The sequence below is a fragment of the Elgaria multicarinata genome, chromosome 2 (genome assembly GCF_023053635.1).
Source record: "Elgaria multicarinata webbii isolate HBS135686 ecotype San Diego chromosome 2, rElgMul1.1.pri, whole genome shotgun sequence".
NCBI lineage: Eukaryota > Metazoa > Chordata > Lepidosauria > Squamata > Anguidae > Elgaria > Elgaria multicarinata.
In genome coordinates this window covers 175,315,645-175,342,611 of record NC_086172.1, presented here as the reverse complement: position 1 = coordinate 175,342,611, position 26,967 = coordinate 175,315,645, and the positions used below count along the sequence as shown (strand labels likewise).

General features: G+C 43.9%; 3 protein-coding genes across 4 annotated transcripts in view; 2 read left to right on the top strand and 1 right to left on the bottom strand.

Moving 5' to 3' along the window:
* Positions 1 to 250: 250 nt before the first annotated feature.
* Positions 251 to 6,631, top strand: TOMM20L (translocase of outer mitochondrial membrane 20 like). Its single transcript, XM_063118502.1, has 5 exons — positions 251 to 386; positions 2,838 to 2,881; positions 4,191 to 4,272; positions 5,464 to 5,606; positions 6,566 to 6,631. The coding sequence occupies exons 1-5, from the start codon at positions 251 to 253 to the stop codon at positions 6,608 to 6,610; spliced, it is 450 nt and encodes a 149-aa protein (XP_062974572.1). The 3' UTR covers positions 6,611 to 6,631.
* A 57-nt stretch (positions 6,632 to 6,688) lies between these two features.
* TIMM9 (translocase of inner mitochondrial membrane 9) lies at positions 6,689 to 13,719 on the bottom strand. 2 transcript variants are annotated; one of them, XM_063147673.1, is made up of 4 exons: positions 13,634 to 13,719; positions 10,728 to 10,800; positions 10,405 to 10,500; positions 6,689 to 7,278 (listed from the first exon to the last, which is right to left on the bottom strand). In XM_063147673.1, exons 2-4 carry the CDS (start codon positions 10,764 to 10,766, stop codon positions 7,144 to 7,146), a joined length of 270 nt encoding a protein of 89 aa, XP_063003743.1. In that variant the 5' UTR covers positions 10,767 to 10,800; positions 13,634 to 13,719; the 3' UTR covers positions 6,689 to 7,143. The 2 variants fall into 2 exon arrangements, with proteins under 2 accessions (XP_063003743.1, XP_063003744.1); XM_063147674.1 differs by lacking the exon at positions 13,634 to 13,719 and adding an exon at positions 13,532 to 13,553.
* A 1,976-nt stretch (positions 13,720 to 15,695) lies between these two features.
* KIAA0586 (KIAA0586 ortholog) overlaps positions 15,696 to 26,967 on the top strand; it is a 110,088-nt gene continuing 98,816 nt past the window's right edge. Inside the window, 5 exon segments of the mRNA XM_063118232.1 lie at positions 15,696 to 16,017; positions 17,270 to 17,355; positions 19,034 to 19,082; positions 22,434 to 22,503; positions 24,401 to 24,566. Coding sequence (XP_062974302.1) covers positions 15,696 to 16,017; positions 17,270 to 17,355; positions 19,034 to 19,082; positions 22,434 to 22,503; positions 24,401 to 24,566 — 693 coding nt within the window.

Sequence of the window (26,967 nt, the reverse complement as noted above, 5' to 3'; positions counted from 1 at the left end):
GTCCTCCTTTCCATAGGGTCACCTTAGGAAGGAGCAATCCCCATTGAACTCACTGGGGTTTACCTCTGAGGAGGCATGTCTGGGATCGCACCGCCCATCTGCATGTGTTGTATAAACACACACCTGTGCTTTCGCAGGTGTGCTGAATTTCTCCCCGCCTCCCCCCTCAGAGGAGGCCCGCGCTCTCCGCGCCATCGACGAGAGGGCGGGGGCGACGAGCGCCATTCCCCGGCTCCAGGCGGCCGGGGCCATGGAGCGGTGGCCGCGTCGGGCGCTGCCCTGGCTGCTGGTGGGCGCCTGCTGCGGCCTGGCCGTGCTCGGCTGCTGCCTCTATTTCGACGCGAAGCGGCGGAGCGCCCCCGACTTCAAACGGAGGCTGAGGGAAAGTGAGTGGAGGCGGCGGCGCGTCCTCGTCGTCGTCGTCCTCCGCTCTCCCCTCCTCAGGCACGAGAGTCGTGTCCCGTCAGGGCTTATGACCCTTTTAACATTTCTCCGCCAGAGCTCTTTGGGCGGTTCATAAATATCACAACCGTTAAATACAACATAAAACATTTTGACGTGAGGGCGCGGGGAGAGGAAGGAGGCGTAGAGCGATAAACTCTGACGGGATTTCTTCTTTCTTCCTCACACGTGCACAGATGTGGTGAGCCCGTGGCTCCCGCACTCTCCCGCCCAGTTAGGGCGCAATCCTATGCATGTTTAGAAAGAAAGGGGGGGGGGGGAGTCCTACAACTCCCAGCATCCACAGCTGGGTGGGGGGATGCTGGGAGCTGTAGGCTTTCCGTCTACACGGATTGTGCCCTTATTTGTGTTTACTTATTTTGATTTTTGCTTTCAGCCCCATCCACCGCTGGAATTCAGCCCACAACAGTTTCTCCAAAATGGACTCCAGCAGTCTGAGTGAAACAGGTTCTGCTCCTTGCATAATACGGAGTCACATCATTAGTCCATCTAGGACCCAGCGGTTCTCAACCTGTGGGTCGGGACCCCTTTGCAGGTCGAATGACCCTTTCACAGGGGTCGCCTAAGACCATCGGAAAACAAAGCCCATGCGGCAGAGTCTTGCTATTTACTGTTTTACTCTGTACAGCACCATGTACATTGATGGTGCTATATAAATAAATAAATAATAATAATAATAATGGTCTTAGGAAACTGTATTGACTGAACTATGTCATGTATCATCTTTTGTATTATTAAAGCTATTGTTATGTATTATTTTCATTAGCAAAGCATCCCATGACAATGGATCGTGTAGAGAACAATGAAAATAATTTTATGGTTGGGGGTCACCACAACATGAGGAACTGTATTAAAGGGTCGCAGCATTAGGAAGGTTGAGAACCACTGATCTAGGTAATTCTGAAACGGTCTATATTCCTCGCACACCAACTGCCAGCAGCTTTCCAGGGTTTCAGGCAGGAGTAACTGGAGATAACACGGGAAGAATCCCAGGATTTTTGCAGGCAAAGCAGGCACTGTGCCATGGATATATTCATTTATTCACCATTTCAGTGATTTAAAAGCAAGGAGAGAATCATAGAATAGTAGAGTTGGAAGGGACCTACAAGGCCATCGAGTCCAACGCCCTGTTCAATGCAGGAATACACCCTAAAGCATCCCTGATAGATGGTTGTCCAGCTGCCTCTTGAAGGCCTCTAGTGTGGGAGAGCGCTTTGTTGGTTAAAGATAAATGTTATCAATAGTTCAAAATTACCCTCACTAACTGTGACATATGAAACATAAGGCAGTGCACAACATAGTGACTTAATGTTCATGTGTGAGCATTTAGATTTATGTGTACTAGAGACAAGATGGACCCTCCTCCATCACATACACCTTGCGGTGTAATCCTATGCATGTTTATTCAGAAGTATGTTCCACTTTGCTTAAAGGAGTTTACTCCCAGGTAAGCCCATAGGATTACACCCTCATGAAATTTAACTTCTGGAGATCCAGTGGGAGAGAGGACTGAAATGTCCATCCTCACAGCAGCAATACTTTCAAAAGGCACTTCCCAAATCGTCCCAGAAAGGAATTTGGGGACAGTAATTTACCAGGAACAGGTACCAGAAAACATGAATATATCCATGGCACAGTGCCTGCTTTGCCTGCAAAAATCCTGGGATTCTTCCCATGTATCTCCAGTTGGGGCATATCATAAAATGCATTCACACCAACCCTCTCAAAATAGTACTTTATTCCAAGAGTGACTTCAGCATTAAAATACTTCCCTTTATTACACTACCGAAGTGGAGATTAAACAATTTATTTTGTCTGCATCAATCAAGACGTCCTTTACTGCTGAAGTTACTGCTGGAGTGAACGGTTAAAGAGCAAGACTGTCTCCCACACTTCCCACAGGGGTGACAGACTTCAATATGTAAATAGGAACAGCTCAATACAATTTTAATTTATAGTTTTCTTTCTGCCCAGTAACATGCCATTTTCTTATTAGAACCTAGATACTTGTTAAGTTCATACTACTCGACATGAGTGAGATCCTTAATCGGATCTCACAACAATTATATTTTTAATTTAAAGCAGCTACCTGGGGCTCTAAATGTTTTCCATAAGGTCCTTCGTATTGTTTTTCCTCTGCAAGTCTAAGACTAGCTTTGGGGCGAGGACAATTTAGACCAGAAAAGCTGCAATTGAATAGAAGAAAAATATATAAAGAAGTTCCCGTCATGCATCTCTGATGTTACTTCTTGTTTGGCCTTTAGATTAAAGTAAACCAATAGCAGCAAAAGAAATAATGACACTGGCCAATTTAAACAATTCAGAGTTCTGAGCTATTAAATGTAGATACTAAATATTCCATGTTACTATTGCAGAAAGAAGAAAAGAACATGAAAAGGCAAAAGAGCGTGAAGCAGAGGTAAAGGATTACATTTAGAAATGGTGCTGTGTTGTTGTTGTATTCATATGGTGTATTAGCCTTAAAATACAATTTAATTCATCTCTGCAGGGACATTTTTATACATAAAACCCACCATTTCTCTGACCTACTCTATCCCAGCCTTCCTGGAGGCTGTGATGTGCCTTTGGAAACTCAGCACATGCAGCTGTGCCTACACCAGGAATAGTTGTGAGAATTTGACTTTTAGTCCCCCGTCCCCCACCAGTGAGGACCTGTTTTAAAAATGAAAGGCAACAACTTGCTGACATCAGTAAAGTACATGGTGATAACAATTTTTAAATGACAACAAATTTCGCTAATAAGGGGACAGATTGGGGCTTCATATGGGTGTTGAGTTTTATTTCACAGAATCTTCATCGATCATCAAGAATCTTCTTTCATTCTTTTTTTTTAAAAATCATACTTTTATGATGATTTTAATTTTTGTGAACCGCCCAGAGAGCTTCGGCTATTGGGCGGTATAAAAATGTAATAAATAAATAAATAAATAAATAAATGCTTTGTGTGGTTCTAGAGGTGTAGTTTAGTGATATATTTAGATTATCTTTAGGTTGGGGCAAATAGAAAGAAGCCCAAATCATTTTGATTTTCATGACTTCCATGTCTATAAGGATTTTTCAAAATCAGTTAAGTTTGGGAGTATAAATATTGTTTCAAAAATGTTATAGAATGCAATACAGAACATAGTTTTCCTTGCAGTTGCATGCAACTAATGAATATGCAGATTAGCTGTGATCTTCCTGTTCAGGATGAATGTCCTATCTAGCTCTTTATCCTCAACAAGCTGTCAGTTCTGCCTCAGTCTCTAATCCTTTCTGGGAAGGCAGGAATGGGAGGGGTATTCAGCTCTGAAGGCCATGTCAGAAATATAAGGCATGCGTTTCTAGCAGTGGGACTTTCACTGTGGTGGCTGGTCGTACAGACACACCAATTTCACACGATAGTGTTTTAGGTAGTGACAATTATTTTGCTGAATGTTGAAATGCAAGTCCAGTAATATGGAAATATATATACATACATACATACACACACACACTCTTTACATGCCAGTACTTATTGAGTATTCTCTGAGATTGAAGCTCTGCTGAAGTTCGATTTATTTACAAAGTACAGGCATGGGGGTCTTTGCAGGATTAACTCCAAGCATTGTAAACCTAAGGTTAGAAAAGGACATATTTTATTTTACAGCCTTATTCTTATTAACCTTCAAACACATTAGTTGATGCTCCATTTTTCTAAGATGAAAATATGTTTGTAACATCCTTAGTTATGGCAGCTGAAAGAAACAGCTAAGGTACAAGAGTTCTTTCTGCAAGAGATACAGCTGGGAGAGCTCTGGCTGGCAAGAGGTAAGGACGGGAGGAATTGTTGTGGAATATGTAATATACGTACAAACATGCTCTCTCACACACTTTTTTACACACACACACACAGAGAGAGAGAGAGAGAGAGAGACTTGAAAATGGTCAATTACTGTTACCACATGATCAATATCCTTTTAATACAGACAAGCCAGATCATTTGGACGCACTACAAGCATATTCATGCCTCTCTGGTATTTCTTTGTGAGGGACATCCTGTGGGAATACATTACATGGAAAGCTGAACTGAAAGTTTCTGCTTCCAAAAACTAAATATTGAAGAGAGCTGCTACAATTTCTCATAAGGATGATGGCAGTAAAAAAACGGAAATGTAAAAGCATTTACCTGAACATGTGCCAGGTTGCAACCCAGGCAACTCTTCCGTCCCATTAAAAGTGGCTCTCATTTACCGAACAGATACAGCTCTGAAGGATGAAGCTCTGCTCATGGGGCAGCCTTGATTTCAAATGACCTTCATGGACCAGCTCTGGCGTGGGCTGGTCCATGAAGTCACGAAGAGTCGGAAGCGACTGAACGAATAAACAACAACAAACAACAAATAGCTTTGGTGCTATAGCTTAATCTGAACCTCATAGGAGCTGAAGGAAGTTGTTGGGCAAAGAAAAGTTGGCTCATCTTATCCCTCTGTAAATTAGAAACTAGATTATTATGTCCATCAGCATTCCAGAATTTTTGTAAGGAGTGCTGAGAGATCATAGAATCGTTGAGCTGGAAGGGGCCTATAAGGCCATCGAGTCCAACCCCCTGCAAAACATTTAGAAAACCCAAAGCCTGTACTTTAAGGAAGAATGATGATTATTTTGGATGCTCTGCCCAAGCTGACCTCATCAGGAGACAGTGTTTTTATTGTAGAGGACACGGAAATAATAATAATACTCAGATGCTTTGCTGAAGTTTGTGCCTACGGTTTAAAATCTAGAGGCCGCAAGAGAGGCGATCACTGCTGCTTTTGTCTTCCACTGATCCTGTCACCCACCCTTTTCTCTCAATGGTTATAGCAAGCAGGAACTGAGGTGGATGAAGAGAACAGGAGGCAGGGCTGCTGAGGCAGCACTACAGATGTAGACCAAGGCCGGTGGTGGCGCATGGAGTGTAGATGCTTACTGTAGTTCTAAGGGTCATGTCAACTGAGTTTTAGAAGTATGAATTAATTACAGGAGAGCACAAGAAGAGCACTGAACACCTCGCAAATGCCATTTCAGTGTGTAGACATCCAAACCAGTTGATGCAAGTCCTGGAACAGACTCTACCTCCCCAAGTATTTGAGATGCTTGTGCACAGCATTCCATATGCAATGCAAGTAGGTACATTTTAAGCTTTTGAAACACAAATACATGATGCATTGGGGGTCACTGTCTAACCAGCATGGTGTTCGTATGTAGAGAACTTTCAATTCACAAGGCCCTACAATTTCTGTACTCTGAGGAGTTAGGACTTAATTAATATAGCAGAGGCCCCTGAAGGCAAATAAGACAATTGGGGGCTCAGCTTTCCAGAAAAGAGAAGAATTCAGGAGCAAGGGATTCCTACCAAGCAGCAAGGCCTTGGCTCTGACTCTTGGGAGGAGGCAATGTGAAACACCCAGAGAGCTTCGGCTATTGGGTGGTATAAAAATGAAAAAAATAAATAACCACCTAGCAACTTCTGATTGGGCTTATTATCTCTGCACAGTGGCAAAAGTACTGAAGGACACTGCTTTAGTACACTGTACACAAGGTGCTAACCAGAACTGAACCTTGCCAAGTGATTTTAAGTGATAACAATATATTTTACTTAGGGCACAATCTTATGCATGTTTAGACAGCAAGTCCTACAACTCCCCAGAGAGCTCCGGCTATTGGGCGGTATAGAAATGTAATAAATAAATAAATAAATAAATAAATAAACAAACTCCCAGCATTCACCAGCCAACTTGTTTATACCAATATCCTACTCATACATGAGATTTCCAGGGGTCTGCAGCTTCAAACGCTCTTAAAACATTCCTTGGGCCCACAGTGCCATTACTTTAAATAGATGAGAATGCAGTACATGCTGTACTTCAGCTTAGCCCTGGTGATGCCCAAATGGCCTCGTTTCATTTCTTCATTGCAAGAGGTTTCCCCCCACCTTTAAGCACCCTGGGACTGTAGGAAATGAGAAGGGGTGCCACCCAGGGACACGTCTTTTCTCAGGGAGACTAGTTTTAAAAGAGCCAGAACTCAAAACGTTTTAGTGCATTAGCACCCTTACAAGTGACTTTTCCCCTCTCTCTTCTAGCGACTTGAGACAGCCCTGAACAAGCAGGATGATAGAGACGAATGAGAATGTAACATCACACAAAAAAGTGACTCTAAAGGCAGGACCTTATGACAGCGTGTAAGACCTCGCTTCAAAAGACTCTCCATACAAACAGAAATTTCTATTTATTTTAGTTTGATTAAATAAAAAATAAACCTTGCTTTAGACACTTTTGGATATAATTTTTGGATAACTCACTTGCGTTTTAAAATGAACAGTCATTTGTACGAGAAACAGAAAATTAAAAAAAGTGGTTGCTCCCTTCCCATCTCTAACCCAGCGACTGGCAGAACCAGTCCACAGGCCTGCGGAAAAGGGGCGTCAACATTATTCCACTGCACGGGGAAATACGATCTTGGAACGGGCTCCATCAGCTGCATGGCTTCTGCCAACTCCAACTCCACTGCCGGCTCAATAGTTTCCACAGTTCGATCGTTCTCTGGGCTGTTCGGTTCCGTGCCGGGGGTCGTTGCCATAGCAGCAGCGGAAACCAATGCACCCTCACGTGCAATGCAATCAACGTTGGCACTTCTTCATGTAGACAAATCTCTTGCCTTCTAGCGAGGCTGGCCAAGAAGTCCTGCTTTAGCAGCGAGTGCTTCATTCTGCTGAATATGGTACTCCTGGAATCTCATAGATATCCTCTGGGTCATTTTTAAATACTTCTGTAGACAGTGTTCTGAACAACTCATCTGTATCAAGAAGGGAGAGATAGTAGGATGCGGGTTGTCACCCACATTTTTTTCTTTTGATTGGCAAGTATTTTAAAATGCCCTTTCATAGTCCCTATAAATTAGGGGTGGGCAACCTCTAGCCCAGGGGTCCCCAACCCCCGGGCCACGGACCAGTACCGGGCCGTGCAGGTGAGCTGCTTTCACCCACCCACCCCCACCCCAGCATACCTGGGCACGGGGCGCCATCTTGCCTGCCCAGCCGAAGCGAAGCAAGGACGCTGGGGTGGGGTGGCTTCGGAACGGCGCGCCCGGCCGGAAGCCGCTCTGGGAGAGCGACTTCCGGGTGCGCTGTTCCGAAGCTGTCCGCCCCAGCGTCTTGGCTTCGCTTCAGCTGGGCACCCACCCAGCCGAAGCGAAGCCAGGATGCTGGAGTGGGGGGCGGGGTGGGGGGGCTTCCCAAAACCATCCCCTCAAACCACCACCCCCCCAGTCTGTGGAAAAATTGTCTTCCACGAAACCGGTCCCTGGTGCCAAAAAGATTGGGGACCGCTGCTCTAGCCCACCAGATGTTTGGGCCTACAACTCCCAGCATCCCTTACCACTGACTACGCTGGCTAGGGTTTATGGGAGCATGTTTAGAGGATCATGGCTTTCTGACCTTTATGATCCAGGCATCAGGGGAAAAGGATTGCAGATAAAGAACTTCCTTCATTTGGGGTCTTGGTGGACAGCTCATTGCTACAGGATAGTGATGACCACTAGCTTTTTATTTATTTCATTTCTATACCGCCTAATAGCCGGAGCTCTCTGGGCGGTTCACAGAAATTAAAATCATTCAAAGTATAAAACAACATTATAAAACCATAATATAAAATACAATATAAAAGCTCAACCAGATAAAAACAGCAGCAATGCAAAATTACGAATTTAAAACACCAAGTTAAAATGTATTTATAGACTGTTAAAATGCTGGGAGAATAAAAAGCTCTTCACCTGGCGTCTAAAAGCGTGATTATTTTTCATTATTTTTAATAATGTGCTGCTTTTATTAATGTATTAGTTTTAAATGTTTTAATTAGTTACCGTATTTCTTCGATTGTAAGACGCCATCGACTGTAAGATGCACACTAATTTCAGTACCACCAACAGAAAAAAAGCTTTGATTCTAAAAATAATAATCGCACCCGTGATTCTAAGACGCACCCCGTTTTTAGAGATGTTTATATGGGGGAAAAAGCGCAATCTTAGAATTGAAGAACTACGGTATATGTATTTTATGGTATTTGTGTTGTACCCCGCCTCGATCCAGAGGGAGAGTCGGGTAACAAATAAATTTATTATTATTATTATTATTATTATTATTATTATTATTATTTGGCTTTTTTAAAAAAAAGCACTTGGCAATGCCTGCAGGAGAGATTTATCACTGGCTGAAATCAATATCACATGAGCAGAAGGGAGCTCAGGTAGGGGATCCTGCACTGCTCGTGCAAGGTTCCCAATTTTGGCAATTCCCCCTCATCCTGCAGCCCTGTAAGACACAGCCCACAATGTTAGGTGAGTCCCCTTGACTAGAGAGCCCTTTCTGGGGGTACAGATGAGGGGTGAGCAGGGAGGGGAAGGAAAGGCTGCAATGTGTGAGGTTGCCTTCCGCTCCCCATTCATAGCTAAAAGGAACCTTCCTATTCAGAGACAGCACAACTGCAAATACCGCAAGGCAGAAGGACTATTGCCTTCATAATCAATGTGTGGCTGTTGATCATTAGAAAAGGTATCGAAAAGGAAACTGCCAATATAATGCCCTTGCACAAATCAATGGAGAATATTGGAATAAAAAAGAGCTGGAAAGGGGGCAACCATAATGATCAAGGGGCTAGAGCAACTCCCCTATGAGGAAACGTTACCACATTTGGGACTTTTTCACTTAGAAAAAAGATGAATAGGGGAAGGACTTGATAGAATTATATAAAAGAAGTGGATCCTAGAACCCAGGGTCATTCCCATGAAGCTGAATGGTGGGAGATTCAGGACAGATAAAATAAAGTTCTTCTTCACATAGTATATAGTTAAACCATAGAAGGTTTGAGCATATAACACCGATTCTGGCCCGCTTGCATTGGCTGCCTATATGTTTCCGAGCCCAATTCAAGGTGCTGGTCTTAACCTATAAAGCCCTACATGGCTTGAGACCACAATACCTGACGGAACGCCTCTCCCGACATGAACCTACCGATACACTGCGCTCAACATCTAAGGTCCTCCTCCGAGTGCCTACTCCGAGGGAAGCTCGGAGGATGGCAACAAGGGAGAGGGCCTTTTTGGTGGTTGCCCCTCGACTGTGGAATGATCTCCCCGATGAGGCTCGCCTGGCGCCAACATTGTTATCTTTTCGGTGCCAGGTCAAGACTTTTCTCTTCTCCCAGGCATTTTAACAGCATTTAACAACGTTAAGTTTGTTTTTAATGGAACCCAGAATTGTTGTTTTTAAATGCATACTGTTGTTTTTATACTGGGTTTTTTATGTTTTTGATGGTTTTTAAATTTTGTATACTTTCAATGTTTACCATTTTTAATCGTTGTAAACCGCCCAGAGAGCTTCGGCTGTGGGGCGGTATATAAATGTAATAAAATAAATAAATAATAAATAAATAAATGCTCTATTATAATATATAGTAATGGGCAGGAACATGAACTGTTTTAAAACCGGATTAACAAATTCATAGAGGATAAGGTTATCAATGATTATTAGTTATGATGGTTATATGCCTCTGAATACCAGTTGCTTGGGAACTTAAGTGGAGGCTGCTGTTGTGCTCATGTCTTGCTTGCTGTAGGCTTCTGGTTGGCCACAGTGTGAACAGAATACTGGACTAGAGAGGTCTTTTGCCTGACCCATCACAGCCATCCTTATGTTTTGATGCTTGTGGATTTCCTAGAGGCATCTAGTTGGCCACTGTTGGAAACAGGATACTGGATTAGATCACCCTTTGGTCTGATCTAGAATTAAGATCTGACCTGGGAGCCACAAGAACAGAAAAGCTGCATTTTTTTGTACAGGTTGGTTTAGCTACCTGTCTGTAACTTTTAGATTTACTCAGAGGTTCCACTGGGTAAAAATCCAAAGAATATAGAAGAGCCACATACCTCTTCTGGCTTAACTTCTCGGCTAGTGAAATCTTTCACACAATCCAGGAAGCAGGTTTCTGTCAGTTTGTTGTACGTCCCAAGAAATTCCTTGAACTGTTAATAAATCAAACAGATCTTCAGACCTGGGTGGATCTTCCTTCACAGGAGAATAAACACGGGGGAAGGGGGCAACACCAATCAAATTGAAGGGCACAGGGAGCATATAATAATTAGTTGCTCTGCATTGATAAATACATTATTTGGTACAGCTTTTAGGGAATACCATTCAAGTTACCGAACTGTTAAGTAATACAAAAATTCTTTAGAGATACACCATTTACCTGTTTGATCTGATCAGATTCTGATATTTGCCCAGCCATAATTTAGTGCTCACTCAGCCAACTGCCACCTAAACTAAATATAAGATATGTGGGTCAAAATTCAATCCAAAACAATTTTACCTGAAATATAATGTTCTATAGCTTAAATCTTTATTTTATTTTAAAATGTAAATCCTGCAAGAAGGAAAAACGAGGAAGAGGTAAACATACCTTTATTCACCATACTGCTGGCTACTTAGAAAGTGTAGTACCCAGAGAAACACTCTGCAGATCTTTCAATTTACATAGTTTAAACATTGTTTGTGATCCAGCTGAACTTAACATACATCTTTTATATGGCACACTAATAATTCTATAAAATCAAGCCAGGGTACTTGCTCTGACCCATTTATATTAACTTCAAAATAGATAACACTGGCTTTAAGAACATACATTTTAGCATCATAGGGCTCCTCTACACCAAGCAGATGTTCCACTATGAAACTGGTATGAAAGCGGTATATAAGAGGCAGGAGCCACACTACTGCTTTATAGGGGTACTGAAGTGCACTGACAATTGTTGGGACCCATGACACAACATACTGCTCTCATACCACTTTCATAGTGGTATATCCTGTTTGGTGTAGATGTATCATGGCCCCCAACAGTTCTCAGTGCACTTCAGCACCACTATAAAGCAATCGTGTAGATCCTGCCTTTTATATACCACTTTCATAGTGGAATATCCTGCTTGGTGTAGATGAGCCCTTAAACACAAAGCAAGAGTTCTGCATTTTGGCTTAAATCCAACATTGCACAAGCGGATTCCTGTTCATGCGACAGGATTTTCTCATCCTCTCCACCCCACTGCAGATTCCCATGTGCCCCCAAATCTGGGAGTGCACAGGAGGCTGCACGAGTGACTGGGAATCCCTTTTGCCAGTGGCTTTCAGTCTACTGGTGGAAAGACACAGTTGGATTTAAGCCTTTGTTGCTACATGGACACTTCCTGATAATCATGTCAAATATTCACTGACTAGCACTTATTCAAACACTCATTGTCATAACAGCTAGGTGATCAAAGTCCCAGAGCAATCATATCCTTCCTTCATCCAACAATTACCCCCGTCTTCCCCACCAGAAGATGTACAGTGCTAGATTTGGGGGTTGGAGGCTCTCAGGCAAGGCATCTTCAACAGCTGAGCTACACATAAACTTCACGACACTGCTTCCAGCCTTCTGGTATAGCAACACTATTGGGCAATAGCCCCTTGACCTCTTTTGGGGTCCCAGCAAACGGCCCACCTCATCTTCAACTGAAGCTGACCATGTATTTATCTTCACTTCCTCTGCCATGAGAATTAGCAAAACCTTCCTTCAAGGAAGCATTTTTGCTGGTTCTCAGGGAATAGGAAACACAGTAAAGGAACCTAGGAAATACAGCACAGGGGAGGACAGAAGATCAACTGGAATCTACTAGTAGATCTTTGGGTGACATGAAGTAGACCAGCAAGGAGGTTTGTCTCCCAGTTGTCTAACAGCAGGAACAACTAAACAGACTTTCTCAAATTTGGTTGCTGCAAAAGAATGCTTGGGCAAAAGCAGGAGTGGAACTTTTTGTGAAAAGGCTTGTGAGCTTGGTTCTGGTCCTGACAAATTCCTGAGCTGAGCTTAATTCTTAGTATATGTCTGCCTGACTGAGCCATTGTTTTGCACTTGGCTCTTGATGGTGGTTCTCGTAAAAAAACCAAGTAGACCCTGCAAGGCTGAAATTTGCCCACTCCTCAAAGTCCCTAGTGTTATGCAGCAGCCATAACACGCTCCCTCCTTCTTGAGCCTGGCACAGACAATATTACACTTGGTAGCTGTGGAGGCTCCTCAGGTTAAAAAAAAGGGCAGTTACATGAAACAAACCTCTACCCACCCCCTCCCAGAACCAATAAGCAGGACAGGTCATGCTTTGTTAATACATAAGACTACACATAGAATTGAATGTAAAACGTCACATGCAATAAACACCTTTCCCCCCTCACCACCACAGCTATGATATGGGTACATATGGTGTGTGTAGAGGCACCAGAAGATGCACATTTTTGCCAAATACATGTTTGATGCAATAATATCCATTTTTAAAGGAGAGGGTTTAAAACTGAAAGATGCACAACTTGCCCAAGGCACATCCATGGCCAAGGTGACATTTGAATTCAGGCCTCCCAGATCTAGACTCTTGTCTATGCCCTAAACCTCATTGGCTTCCAGGTCTCTCCCCAGAGCAAAGGACGTTTGGTGCAGCTTAGGGGACTGCCAAGGTCATGATGAATTCTTCTGATCCTTCCTCCTTTTCGAGAGCAGTGCTAGAAGGCAGCAAGGAACCCGGAAGCCCAGCCTCAAAGCTATCTCCCGACCTTTCCCTACCCCCTCGCTTCACCCTAGGGTTGCCATCTTCGCATTTCTTTCTGCTAGCCCTGCTCCTCTGCACTTAAGAGCAGCCAGATATACACATACATACATACACACACACACACACACACACACACAAATCAAGCAGGCGAAACTTTCCCTCTCTGCTAAGAAAAGCCTCACCACCTGCTAAATTCTTCTATTATCCCTATCATCATTATTAAGTAATACTTTCATATTCCTTAATGTTGCAAAATCTCTGCAGTTCACATAATTTATGGTTTTTTTAAAAAAAAATCAGTTAAAATGCATATACAATACAAAAAATAACGCTAAGACGTTTCAATTTTCAGCAAGAAAGGGTGAGTTGGTGTTAAAAGCACCAGTATAATTCCAACAATTTAAAAGGTGGCAGCCCTATTCACCTCACAGTCAAGGCCCTGGACTCTGGGGGGGGGCCTTCAGTCTGGTTCCCCCCACAATCCATGCCTCGCCCGACCTGCTCTCCTTCGCCCTTTCCCACATACCTCGTGCTGGAGACGAATCAGCGACCGCAAAGCTCTGGGGTAGTTTTACCTTCCATCGACCGCGTGCCGGTGCACCACTATAAAGTGTCCCCCTCGCCTCGACCCAAATGCCCCCAAGGCTGGTTTGGGTCCCATTTTCCACTGGACAAGGCCGGTAATTTCAGAAGTCGCGTGTGCGTCAGAGAGAGCCCAGCGCTTGTGTAAACAGGCCCAATCGATGGCAGGGCCGCTTGTGCGGCGGATTTGTTTCTACCCGGACAGTTAATAAATCTGAGCAAAGGAAAGACAGCCCACCAAAAAAAAAAAGAAGGGGAGGGAAAAAAGAGGGATTACGACGCATGCGCGCGGAACCGCAGCGGAAGTTTTCCGGGCCGCGCATGCGCATTATCCACACAGGCTGCTGCTTTTTTTTTTTAAAGGTAGCTTTGGGATTAGGAAGAGGTTGGGCTAAACTTGCCCGTTTGGAAGCGGCGGGAGTTTCGGCTGTAGGTGTTGTTGTTACTATGGCAACAGGTGTTTCCGGTGGGTGGCTGTTGCGCGGCGACAGGAGGAGTTGTAGATACCTGTGGTGTGTGTGTGTGTGGAGGGGGAGAAATGGGGTTGGGAAGGCGGCTGTCTCCTGTGGGGGTGGAAGGTGAGGGCAGCCTTGCGCCCTATGGCGAGGTAGAGTCCTTGAAGGTGCTTCTCCCCCTCCCCAGTCTCTATATGGGCTGGGGCTTTGATCTCAAATAGCAATTATGGGTGTGTGTGGGGGGGGTAACTACTATTATTTCTAAAGTCTCACAGAGTCTATTTTGGTGTGAGGAAAAGCAGAGCAGAATTTTTACATCCCACCTGCAGTTCAACCCTAAGCATGTTCACTCAGCAGTAAGGCCCACAAAGCTCAATGGGGGCTTACTTCTGTGTAGCTCTGCTTAGGCTGGCAGCCCAAGTTAACGTAATTGTGTGTAGGGGGGCGGGGGAAGGCAAATTGGGGAGCTCTCTGTGGCTCCCACTTTTGCCTGCCACAAGATGTGCCCATAGCCAGCATCTTATGGTGTTTTTCCCCCCCTCAAAGGCAGCTGGATTACATCCATGGTGAAGAGGTCCATTAACTGGGTTCGGAGATAGCGTTCCACTGAATACCCGATGCAGAGAACGTATAGCAGAAGCTGACCTTACCGTATTTCGTAATTGTGTTTTAAACTGTTGGGTGTTTTACTGTGGTTTTAGTTTTTGTGAACCGCCCAGAGAGCTTCGGCTATTGGGCGGTATAAAAATGTAATAAATAAATAAATAAATAAATAAATAAATAAAGAGAATATTGTAAAGAGAATATCTTAGTTGTGTGAAGCAAGGGAGTCCTTGTACTGTAAGAGGCTTGGATATGGAGGACCCTTGTGTTCGTTTTAGGGAAATTGCCTTTTCCTTGTGGTTTTTGGGTGCCTTCGTAGATAATGGGGTGCCATGTCCTCCCTCCTTGAAAAATTTTTTAAGGAACCCTGGCATCTGCAAGGCACCAATAAACAGCGACTCTCCTATGTGAAGCCCTATGAAGTTGTCTTAAGCTGGGTGGAAGGGAAACAGAAGACTCTTATGTCAGCTCATGTCCCATTACAGAATCGATTATAGTGCTGTATCCCTTGTAGCATAGGGATATGGGGGATTTGTCTCAATGGGAGTTAGGTTGTTTGGTAGAGTCTTGTGACCTTCCAGGCAAGTTGGCTAGATCACCATTCCTGTTGCTGTTTCTACTCTATAGAATGTTCTTTAGGAGAAACTTAACTGTGATACGTATCATGCATATATATTTTTTCTAGTCATCTGTAAGCAGAACCGTGCTTGGCATTCAAGCATGTGCTATTTAGTCTTTGTGTTAAATCTAGTGATAGGGTTTGTCGTTTGAGCATGTTCTATGTTTTATCACGGTCACAGCAATAATTAGTAGGCATCTCAGTCCTGCTTCTGTTCCACTCCTGCCCCTGTGGCCCACTTTTCTCCCTTTGTTTTGCCTAGAACTGTCTCATTTAGTGTTTGGTCTTGTGCTTTGTACAATAGCCGCAAGCTGTGCTGTGAGCTGTTAATGGAAGTGGAAGGGCCGAGTGACTTGAGCGAGGGCACTTTGGCTAGCCTCACTGCCGGTGACGTTCTCATCCGCTCCACCAGCTTCCACATGAAAAAAAACCCCTCTGACAGCCAAGCAGCAGGATCTGCTCACAGGAAACCTACTGCTTGCATGAAGAAGAAGAAGAAGATCCAAATTTCAGTGAAGAAGCTTCGAGAAGTGGCTCCACCCTGTCGCCCAGAATGTTCTGCGTTGATTAATGATGATGAAGTTTATATTCCTCCAGCACTGTTGGCAAACAAACCTGCATCTCATAAGCCATCAGCAGCAACTTCTAGAGGTATAACAGAAGGTGTGTTTGTAATGCTGTACTGGTCTAAATGTTTTGAAGTTCAGCAGTCAGCATCATTTTGATGTCAGTCAAAAACCTCATTGATACAGGTGTCTGCAACATTTTATCTATGGCATCCCAACCTATGCTGTATAGATTCTTCACACGCAGAGCTTTATTGAAAGCCTGATTCATGCTTTGGGTTGGTATATGGATGCGTCAGTTATAAGTTATCGGTTATGAGATAGGGAATGTTGCATCTCCCTTTCTCCTTTGATGTAGCCAGAAACTAATCAAAACAGACCAGCTGTATAAGAGTGACTTTCTGGTCTGATTTGGACAATTAACAAAATTTTGTGTTTCTGGGCTATAGTTATGATAAAACTCTTTATCCCACTGCTAAGACCCTTCGGGTTGAAACGCGTCTGTGGCAGGTGGATGTGTATTAGTATAGCCTATTACATTATTATTAGAAACAAGTAAGGTCACCATGTGTGTGGACTGGCCAGTTTCCATTTTGGTATAATTTTTATGATTATATAGTTAATTTTTTACAATTACTTTTTATTCTCTGCAGTATTGATTAGTTATTTTATTAAAATTTATTTAATGGTAGCTCCATCCTAATTTTGCGCTTTATAAGCTCTCTTAAACACTTTTTTCTTTGTGTGCTGTATTTATAGATATAACACTCCCTGTAAAAATGTGTGTTTAACACATTTTAATCTAGACTACTAACAAAATGTCCACTGGATGACAAGTGGTGACAAACTACCCATCCCAGCTTTGTCCCATCTTACTTTCCCTTGGCTTTCTCTGTCTGGTTACTTGTCTGTACCTTCAGCCCTTTTGGTGAGGGGTCCACTGCCCTTTTGGCTGTCATTGGCGTAGATGCTCTGCGGTAAGAGAGGCTGGATACTGTGAGGCAGTTGAGTTCTAAGGGGGGTTGTATGACTTTGAGTTTCCAGTTCCATGAGCAGATTTTTATTAAATTCAAAAGCAAATATATTGCCAGCGTACTCTGGGCTTTATGGATACGTATCGTTTGAGTTTGCGAAGGCAGACAGGACACTTGCTGTTTAGTTAAACTATGTGTGTTCTAGTCCTTATGTAAATATTATCATCTGTGTTAACATCCACAATATGACTAGTTCTTTCCTCTGCCCTTCTGCTGTCCTGCAGAAGTTATTTGGGCTCATGAGTGTTGAGATAAGCATAGTATCTAGAAATAGATACTGCAATAAATTAACTTTTCTTCCAGGTGTTCTAAGCAAGTGTACTGGCAGACATTCTGAGCAGCTGACATCACTCGAAAAAGATGGGCAGCCCTCACAGCTATCTCCAGAGGTAACCACAGTGGTGTTCTGTTCCTCAGTCTACAAAGGGTAGTTCATATAGTCGTTTCCATATGTTTTGCTGACCCAAATAACAGAATATGGGCCATCTGTATTTTTCTCTGGCATAATCTCTTTGCTGCTGCTTTCGTAACGGACCACTATCACCCTAGATACTTTCATCAATTTCACAGTGTTCTTATTTGGAGATTATTACTGTCAAACTAAAAAAGCTGACCTGGATATTGACAAAGGTTTTTTTTTATTAAGTTTATGATAGTTGAGGGAACATAATCCTGGCTGCTTTTTACTTTGTTTCCCCCTCTGTTAAAAAACCTTACCATTTCCTTTTTGAAGTTTGCTGCTACTTAACTGTAGATGCTGTTTGTTTAAACCACATGTGAGTTCCCTGCAACCTCCAGCTGCCCTTCCCATTGCCCCAAATCTCCTCCTCACACTTTTCTCTCTCTACTTTTGGGTCGTACAATGGGGCCTTTTGCTGCTTCAATCGACCGGAATACAGCAGACTAGTGTGGCAAAAGATGCTCTAGGCTTCAGGGCTCTGGCTTCTCTCTCAAGAATCTTATTCTTGAGAGAGGCATCATGGAGCAAGGTGTCCTAGACTAGAAGCAGCCACCTCTCCAAGAAGGGAGAGGAAAACTAGGAAGGAGAATTTGTGGGAGGAGAGAAGATTGAACTCTTATCTCTTCCAAGATCCTGATGAAGATTCGGGGGGAAGTGATAAGAGAGGAGTGTGTCTGTGCGATTGAGGCAGATAGTCAGTGAGTGGATCAGTTCAGACAACACGTTTCTCTATGCAGTGGGAAAACTCCACTCAGTGGTTGAGTTTTTACGGGGTACTCCTCACACAACAAGTTGTAACTCCACCATTGTGTGACTGTGGGCTCCCGTGGAGTGGAGTAAAAGGCAACGTGACGTTTGATTGACAGTTCCTCCACTCTCTCTCCTCCCCAGTCCTCCCAATGGTATCCCATCAGCCATTGCTGCAAAAAAAAAACAATCCTGGCGGCTCTCCTAGAGCGTCACTCACTCCTTTTGCCAGAGAACTTGGTAGCCAGTGGGAAAAGTCCACTCAGCGCAATGGAAACTCCACGGAGCCCTCCGCACAACACAACGGTTGTGCAGGAACTCTCCTCTGCACAGCGTGGATATTCAGCGTGGAGTGTTTTCTTAAAAAAAAAAAAAACTCCACCGTGGGGTGGAGTTTTCCCATCGGACAACACATTTCTCAACGGCGGTGTAAAATCTCCACCGTGGAGTTCTAAAACCACCCTTGAGAAGCGTCTTGTCTGAACTGAGTGAGTGAGTGGGGCTGTGAACCAATAAGAGGGGTGGGGAGGCTGTATGTGTGGTATGTGCATGTTTTGAGTGGGGATTGGAAGAGGGGTCCCAGTTCTCACCCATCTCTGTTCTGCCCGTCCCCACAGTTAGTGTGCAGCCCCCTTGCTGCATGCCAAGAGTCTTGGAGCACCTGAAAACCTAACAGATGTATCGTGGTGCATGGCTTATGCCACGGCATATTTCTCAGTCTTACAAGTATCCGACGACTTTTTGCTGCATCTGATTCATAGATCTACACCTCTGGAGTTATGTAACAGCGTGATTTTTCTTGGATTCAATGGAAACGTCTTTCATGTTTCCCTCTTCTTCCCCCTTGTCTTTCTCCCCAGACTTCTGCAGTACATATTCCTTCTCAAGGGGATGCAAGTAAACAAAAAGGTAATATTTTTAGTGCAATCCTACGCATCTGTACTCTGAAACTAGAACCACTGTGTTCAATGGGGTTTACACCAGGTAAGTGTGCATAGGCTGGTAACCTTTTAGTTCTTTGTCTTTTGGGGATCAAGTTTCCATAGTTCTGTCATGGTGAAACTGAACATGAGTTGAAAACTGGAATGAAACTGTTATTTTTCCCCTCTGATCTGGAACACGGCCTGAATCATTATCTGAAAGCCTCTGTTGAAACTGAACCAGAAAAGAAATGGTGGGAAAAGTCAGCTTTCTGTTTCAGCATATGGGTTGAATGAAACAACAAAATAGCTGATGTGGTACATTTATTGGATCCACAAGAATGAATGTATAAAATGAAACCTATATCAGGGAGGATTTCTATTTTGGGTCTGTATAAGCTTCTCTTCTTTGCCCTCTTCAAGGACCTTTTCTGGGAATCATTAGGCAGGGATTAGATTTCTTCCCCTTTCTGATAGGTCAATATATTATTATTATTATTATTATTTATTTATATAGCACCATCAATGTACATGGTGCTGTGTTACATATATATGTTACAACAGGGAAGGGATAAACATACAACACGTGTGTGCTAATACAATCCTCTTCAGTGTTGGCAGTTCTTTTCCCTAGTTTTGTTGAAACCTCCATGTAGAAGGGAGGATACAGTAATCTTTGCCAATTCCCCCGCCCCTCCTGTCCCCAAATTAGCTTGCTCCAACCCAGTGTATGAATGATCATTATGGATGTACTTTATTTATATTTTCTCAAGTGAACCAGAACTGAACTGTTGATTATGTGGACCAAACTGGTTCATGAACCTTTATCGGCATGAAGCAGAACCAACCTGAAACAACTTCAGTTGCAGCTGAACCTGAACTGAAACCCCACCCCCACAAATTCCCTGCTTTCTGGGTCTTTTTCTCTACATGAATTTGTTAATCAGATGTGTAGCGTTACGCTTTAGAAAACTAAGTTAATGTTTAGTCCTAGTCTTAAAGTTGGGAGTGGACATTTGTCTCTGACTTCTGTTGACTGTCACATTTTAAGACTTTTAGAAGGAAAAAAAATGTGCTTAACTCAAAAAGTATTTAATTTTTAAAAAGAAAATTGTAACATAGCTTCAGAATTGATCTGCATGTGACAAAATCTATCATGTGACGTTTTTGTCGGTAACTTTTAGTGGTGTTTTATTTGTGTCCATTTTAAAATCCTGATGATCTGAGTGTACTGTAGTGTTTTGTGTGTGATGGTAGCTTGAAATATAACAGCCAGCTGACTGCCTTCTGTTACCCTGTTCAGACAACATGCTAAGTCATAGTGGTTAAACGAAACATTGTGGTTCAGCGTGTGTCATGTGCACGCCCGTTCCCTCTGGCATTCACACATGCTGGCAAACTGACATGAGACCTTCATGTCAGTGAGACTTCTTTTTATTGAGGAAATCACATGGTAACGTAGTGGTTACATTCTCCAAACAACACCACTTAAAGCTGAATGTTGGTCAGAAAGCTTTAGGCTGCTTTCCTGATACAATCCTTCAGGCAATCACTCGGGGGTGTTAGGGTTAGTCACTATCCCATTTGAGCTTTTTAGGACGCTGCATACTGAGCTGACAAGGTAAGTGTGATCGCAGAGAAGGTAAAACTTCAGGCACAGGAGTCCCATCCTTCTGCTAAGGACTGGCAACTCCCTGCCACCTGAGTCTGGCCTCAAACACACAATCCACAGCAAATGCAAGTCCAAGTCTATGAAAAGCCTCACAGTACTTTTCATGGCACAGTCCTTAGAGATCCAAGGTCCAAATAGCAAAGCGTCCATGTGCAGAGTGCTTTCAAAGTCCCAAGCAGAAATGGGATCCAAAGCAGGAGGGATTTCAGGCCTTGTGTCAAGAGATGAAACCTAGCAAAGCTTTTTTTAGCTTTGCACCAGCATTTAAAGCCTATTCAAAGCCACTTGACAGGACAGGTTCTCTCACCTGTAAGCCATGCCCATGTGCCAACAGAGCGGGACGGCACAACCCAATAAGGTCATGCTACAATCTGAGTAACACTCCCAAACAGTGGTCCCCACCTTTCCACCATACCCAGGTTCCCAGGGAAACCTTTTCCAGTTGCAAGGCCACAATGGAGTAAGTGCTCCTCCTGTGTGAACTTCTGACAGAGATAAGCTTGCAGAGACATTTGACCTTCTGTAACTGTTCCTAATAAATCTACTTACGTTCTACAAGGCCTCTGGCCTTGTACCTATTCCTGACATGTCATGTAAGCCATGACTTAGCGTGTTGTGTGAATCTTTCCCAACTGTGGTAGCTGCATAACCATGGTTTAAACTCGCTTACTAACCATTTGCTGCAAAAGGGTTAGAGGCCATGGCTTAGCGTGTGGTCTGAACAGGCCCAATGTGGTAAATGTCTAATATCTGGTAAGCGTTTAAGACCATCTGCAAAGGAACAATTGCACACCAAAATTAATGGTGGTGGGTTCTGCATAATGAGAGTAAAAAAAGGACAGGGGAAAGCAATATCAAGGGTTGTCTTGATGATATTCAGCCTTCCCATCTATTATTATTATTAATCTCTTTCTTGCTCATGGCTGTTTTTCTAGATCAGCCTTCCTCAACCTATGGCGCTCCAGATGTGTTGGACTACAACTCCCAGAATGCCCCAGCCAGCTGGCTGGGGCATTCTGGGAGGTGCAGTCCAACACATCTGGAGCGCCCCAGGTTGAGGAAGGCTGTTCTAGATGGACATGGCAGGCTTTGCCAGGTCATGCTATCATCATCATTTCCATACTGCTCCATAGCTGAAGCTCTCTGGGCGGATTTCAACAATTCATTAAAACTATACATTATAAAATATGACATGATAAAAACAGTCTATTTTTTAAAATAAAATAAAATAAAACAGTTTAAACAGCTAAAGAACAGTTGCCGTAAACAGTCTTTCCATAATAGACCCAGAACGCCTTGTGTCCAGTGACATGAAGTGCATGTCTTGGCCTTGCAATTCCTCCTCTCTGGAACCCCTTACCATGCTGAGACAATAATGACTGATGGTGAGATTCTGCGTTTGCAAGATGTCTGCTGTGTCGCTGGCCCTCCGATCCACAGTCCACATGGAAGCACGCTCAGAGAAATCCCAGTTCAAATAAACCCTGGAATCTCTGGTTCTAACATGATGTTACATGTGAGGTTGCAGTATGGGGTGGAGGTGCATGGGCCGAAGATCTGATGTTGCTGTGTGTTGAGGTGTAGCTGCTGCTGCTGCTGAATAATGGTTGTGTTTTGTGGGTATTTTGGTTTCTGCCTAGCTCAATTTGTTCTCCTTTCGTTCTACAGCAGCTGACATTTTTATCTCCCAGTATGATACTGGACAGAAGGAGGCTGTAAGAGCTGTATTCAAACAGCGGTAAGAAGGGACCACTTAAAACAAAAGTCTTATCTCTTTTAATGGCTCAACTGTGCTACTGTTGTCCGGTCAGATTTCGAGGGCAAAGGCTGTGGGGGCATGTGTCCCACAACTCCCTTTAATTCTCTTTTTTATATAAAAAAAACTGTTGAAATTGTAGAATTTGGCATACATTTAACTCTCATAATCCTGACTTTTATGTACCACTCATACATTGTGCCGAAATGATCGTTGTAGCGCCCTGAAAGTGCTTGGAGAGTACATGGAATGAAGTGAGATCTTCCTTTGAATATACCTTAACCACATCCCATCTTCAAAGCAGTCCAGGTGGTGGGTTATTCTAAATGGCCAAAGGGCTCACAGAGCACGGATTGCTGCTGGGCACCTGGTTTTACAACTCTGCCTGTGTATGGGCTGTTTTATGCTTACATTATATTTACTGCTAAACAGGTGCTTAGTATTAGGACAGGGCTAAAGCTCACTTCAGTTGGGTAGGTTCATCTCCAGTTGACACTTGTTCATGCTAGGACAGTGCTCTTCAACTGTTCCAGACCTGAGACCCACCTCAGATGCCCAACCTGCAACATGGGAACCACTTTCACAATGTCACAATTGCCCAACATGGCGGCAACAGCTTTGCCACCACCCATCTCGACTGATCTGGTTGAAGACTACTTCCCCGGGGCTCTCCAGGGATGCTAAGCCTGCTTGATTAGAAAGAGGAGGTAACTGTCTCGTAACCAGACAATGGGACTTTCTGACTGTATATCATAGAATCATAAAATAGTAGAGTTGGAAGGGTGAATTTAGCCATCAGAGGTTTTGTTAAAAAGCCATGTCTTGACTTGGCACTGGAATGAGGTCAGTTGGGCCTCCAAGGGGAGGGCATTCCACAATCATAGAATCATAGAATAGCAGAGTTGGAAGGGGCCTACAAGGCCATCGAGTCCAACCCCCTGCTCAATGCAGGAATCCACCCTACAGCATACTTGATAGATGGTTGTCCAGCTGCCTCTTGAATGCCTCTAGTGTGGGAGAGCCCACAACCTCCCTAGGTAATAATAACCTGCCCAGTCGCTGAGGTCATCTGAGGACATGCTTCTGTTGGTTTCACATAGATCCATCCTCCGATTGGAGTCCACCAGGGAAAGAGCCTTCAGTGTGGTGGCCCCCCTCCTGTGGAACTCCCTGCCTCTGGAGGTCAGGCAGGCGCCAACCTTGTACTCCTTTCGGCGCTTCCTGAAAACATCTTTATTCCAGGAAGCCTTTCCTTAATATGCAGCCTTAATATCTGCTTCTTTTAAAATTTGTTTTAAGCGTTTTCTGTTTTTATTTTCATTTTATCTGGTACACCACTCCAAAAGTTTTCTATGGGGAGCGGTATATAAATATTCTAAATAAATAAAAATAAATAAATAATCAGGGTTCAAGCTTTTATCTGACCATTGGACTTTATCCGACCTAAAGCTTTAGGAGAGTTTTTGAAAATAAATATATTTTCCATTAGAGAAAAACCATGGCACTGAAAGGTTTTTACACGAAGAGGGACCCCAACGTGTGTTCTGACGTTGAGCTTTGCATGTAGAAGGTCCCAGGTTCAACCTCCAGCATCTCCGCTTAAAAAGGTCCAGGGACTGGTGGTGGGGAAAGACCTCATCCTTACTGAAACCCTGGAGTGCTGCTGCCGGTCAGAGCAGACAGTCCTGGTCCAGATGGGCAAATAGTCTGAGCTGATGTAAGGCATCTTCTCACGTACTGGAGTGCCCACGGAGCGCCCATTTATAAAACGATGCTTAAGGCGAATTAGTTTCCTGAAGCGATCTCTAGAGAAGAGCTAGCTGGGGGAAATGCGCCTTCAAAAGAAACGCTGCACACCTCTCTGTTCTTGTATACTTAGAATTCAGAGTGCTCCGGTATTCAAAGAGGTGAAGGTGCAGCTTCTAGATAATGTACGGCCAGACCAGAAGGACAGCACCAAGTCAACGCATAGCGAGGTGGATTCAGCTGCCACTATTGCAGCTGTGACCGCTGCCGCCATCGCTTCCACTGCCCCGCTTCTCAAAGTAAGTAGCTGCTCTTGATAACTTCCTTGTCGAGTTAAAGCCCTACAAGTTTGAGGGTGGTGCTGGTGTGTCCATATGTTAGATCAGTGGTTCTCAACCTGGGGCGCTCCAGATGTGTTGGACTGCATCTCCCAGAATGCCCCAGCCAGCAGAGCTGGCTGGGGCATTCTGGGAGTTGTAGTCCAACACATCTGGAGCGCCCCAGGTTGAGAAAGGCTGTGTTAGATCAATGTTCTTCACCCAGGGATGAAATCCAAACAGCCCCTAAGCACGACTCCACACTTTCAGCGACAGAGGGTTCAAAAAGCGCTTTATTGATTAGGAATCAAGGTCTGGTCTCTTCAAAGGGAGCAATCAGACAGAGAATAGGAAATTCAGCACAGCATTTCAAGCATGAAAGGGGCAGGGCCCTGTTGCAGCATAAACCAATCAGAACGTAACACTGGGGCACAGCTAATCTCTTTAAACAATCCCTTTGACCCACAGCAAGCTGGAACCGAAGCTCTTGTTTATGTTAGATAAGGCAGATGCAAGGATGCACTCAAGGAGATATTCTTGCGTACGTGACACTTCGCTTACTGTATAATGGCTACTTCACAGCTTCCTTTAGAAAATGGAGGCACCTATGCTAACACATACATGCTAGAAAGAGGAAGCAGGTCCGGTGCTTGGGATGCGTTCTGCAAATTTAAGCATGGGTTTTAATTTGCATGTTTGGCCCGCTGTATTATTTTCTTCCTCTTCTGTCGGCTTTGGAAAGTTGGCTGTGTGGTTGGGAGGGGAGTGTTAGGAACTTTGTTTCTATTTGCGAGCAAGAATCAGACATGGAATCTAGACTAAGGCTTGTCTTCTAGATTAAGGGTTGTTCTTCTCAGACATCTGAGAATCCAGTTTGATCGTCTCTGTCCCTAAGTACCATAGGTACTTCAAACGTTGATTTCTAGTGTGCGGTGCATCCAATTTCGCTGGTCTTTGAGTTATTTGTAATGGGTTTTTTTTTGTGGCTCATGCAGTTTCTAGTGACTCCTTCTCTTGAAGAACGTGCATAGCACGTCAAATATTGCCTTGTAATAATCCTAGGAAGTAAATCACTCCTGTTCAGATTTTAAAGGTGGGGAACTGAGGTAGTGGCTTGCTTCAGGCTGCCCTGTGAGTCAGTGACTGAGCAGGAATTTGAATCCAGGTCCAGAACTCTATTCAGTGCACTGTATGGGGTATACAGCGCATTCCACTTGGCCCTTGATATGAACTACCCAGATCGAAAATGGGTTGTGGGGAGCTTTAAAAATGCATACTGGTGTATGTGTGTGGAATGTTTTTTCAATCCTGGTAACCCTGCTCTCGTGCAGAGAGCATTTCCGTGTATAGATGGAGGAGCCAAGTTGAGTTTTGTCAGCTGCAGCACCCTTTCGTCTCATGTGGGATGGTGCAGCTCTGGAGAGAGGGGCCCATTTTTAGGGGTGAGGGTGGCTGTTACTGAAAGTGTGTTGTTGTTTATTCGTTCAGTCGTTTCCGACTCTTTGTGACTTCATGGACCAGCCCACGCCAGAGCTTTCTGTCGGCCGTTGCCACCCCTAGCTCCCCCAAGGTCAAGTCTGTCACCTCCAGAATATCATCCATCCATCTTGCCCTTGGTCGGCCCCTCTTCCTTTTGCCTTCCACTTTCCCTAGCATCAGCCTCTTCTCCAGGGTATCCTGTCTTCTCATTATGTGGCCAAAGTACTTCAGTTTTGCCTTTAATACCATTCCCTCAAGTGAACAGTCTGACTTTATTTCCTGGAGTATGGACTGGTTTGATCTTCTTGCAGTCCAAGGCACTCTCAGAATTTTCCTCCAACACCACAGTTCAAAAGCACCTATCTTCCTTCACTCAGCCTTCCTTATGGTCCAGCTCTCGCAGCCATAGGTTACTACGGGGAATATGGGTTAATATGAGGAATACGGGGAATACTGCGGGGAATACTGAAAGTGGGAGGCTGCAAATTTCCTTGAGTGGGGGGAAGCGACCTTAGAACCAAGCCATGGAACTTACTTTAAGTGTTTAAAAAAATTAGTGTCAGAGGTATGTCTAAAAACGTACTAGCAATATTAGTGGATGGAAGCTTCCCCCAGTTTGGTGGCCTCCAGATATGTTGGATTGCAACTCCCAAGCACGGCTGGCTGGGAGTTGTAGTCCAACACATCTGAAGGCCACGAGGTTGGGGAAGTCTGGTGTATTGTGAGGGTAGTGTGTTTCATACTACTTTGATGCTGGTGTGTTCCTGTAATAGGGAATGAAAGAGAACATTTTAAGTAATGGTCTTTCCTCTTAACGATGAGTGGTAGCTTTTATCTGGATGTTATTCTACACTTTCTTTGATGTCTCAAAAAAGAACGTCTCATATTTAGGTTGGGTTTTTTT

Bases quoted from the DNA above. Each gene is read 5' to 3' on its own strand.
- TOMM20L (XM_063118502.1), top strand. From the start codon at position 251: ATGGAGCGGTGGCCGCGTCGGGCGCTGCCCTGGCTGCTGGTGGGCGCC. The intron at 2,882-4,190 runs GTAAAGGATTAC...TAACATCCTTAG, and splicing joins CAAAAGAGCGTGAAGCAGAG to TTATGGCAGCTGAAAGAAAC. The intron at 5,607-6,565 runs GTAGGTACATTT...TCTCTCTTCTAG, and splicing joins GCATTCCATATGCAATGCAA to CGACTTGAGACAGCCCTGAA.
- TIMM9 (XM_063147673.1), bottom strand. From the start codon at position 10,766: ATGGCTGGGCAAATATCAGAATCTGATCAGATCAAACAG. The intron at 10,501-10,727 runs GTAAATGGTGTA...ATTTATTAACAG, and splicing joins AATCTGATCAGATCAAACAG to TTCAAGGAATTTCTTGGGAC. The intron at 7,279-10,404 runs GTATGTGGCTCT...TTCTTGATACAG, and splicing joins GAGAAGTTAAGCCAGAAGAG to ATGAGTTGTTCAGAACACTG.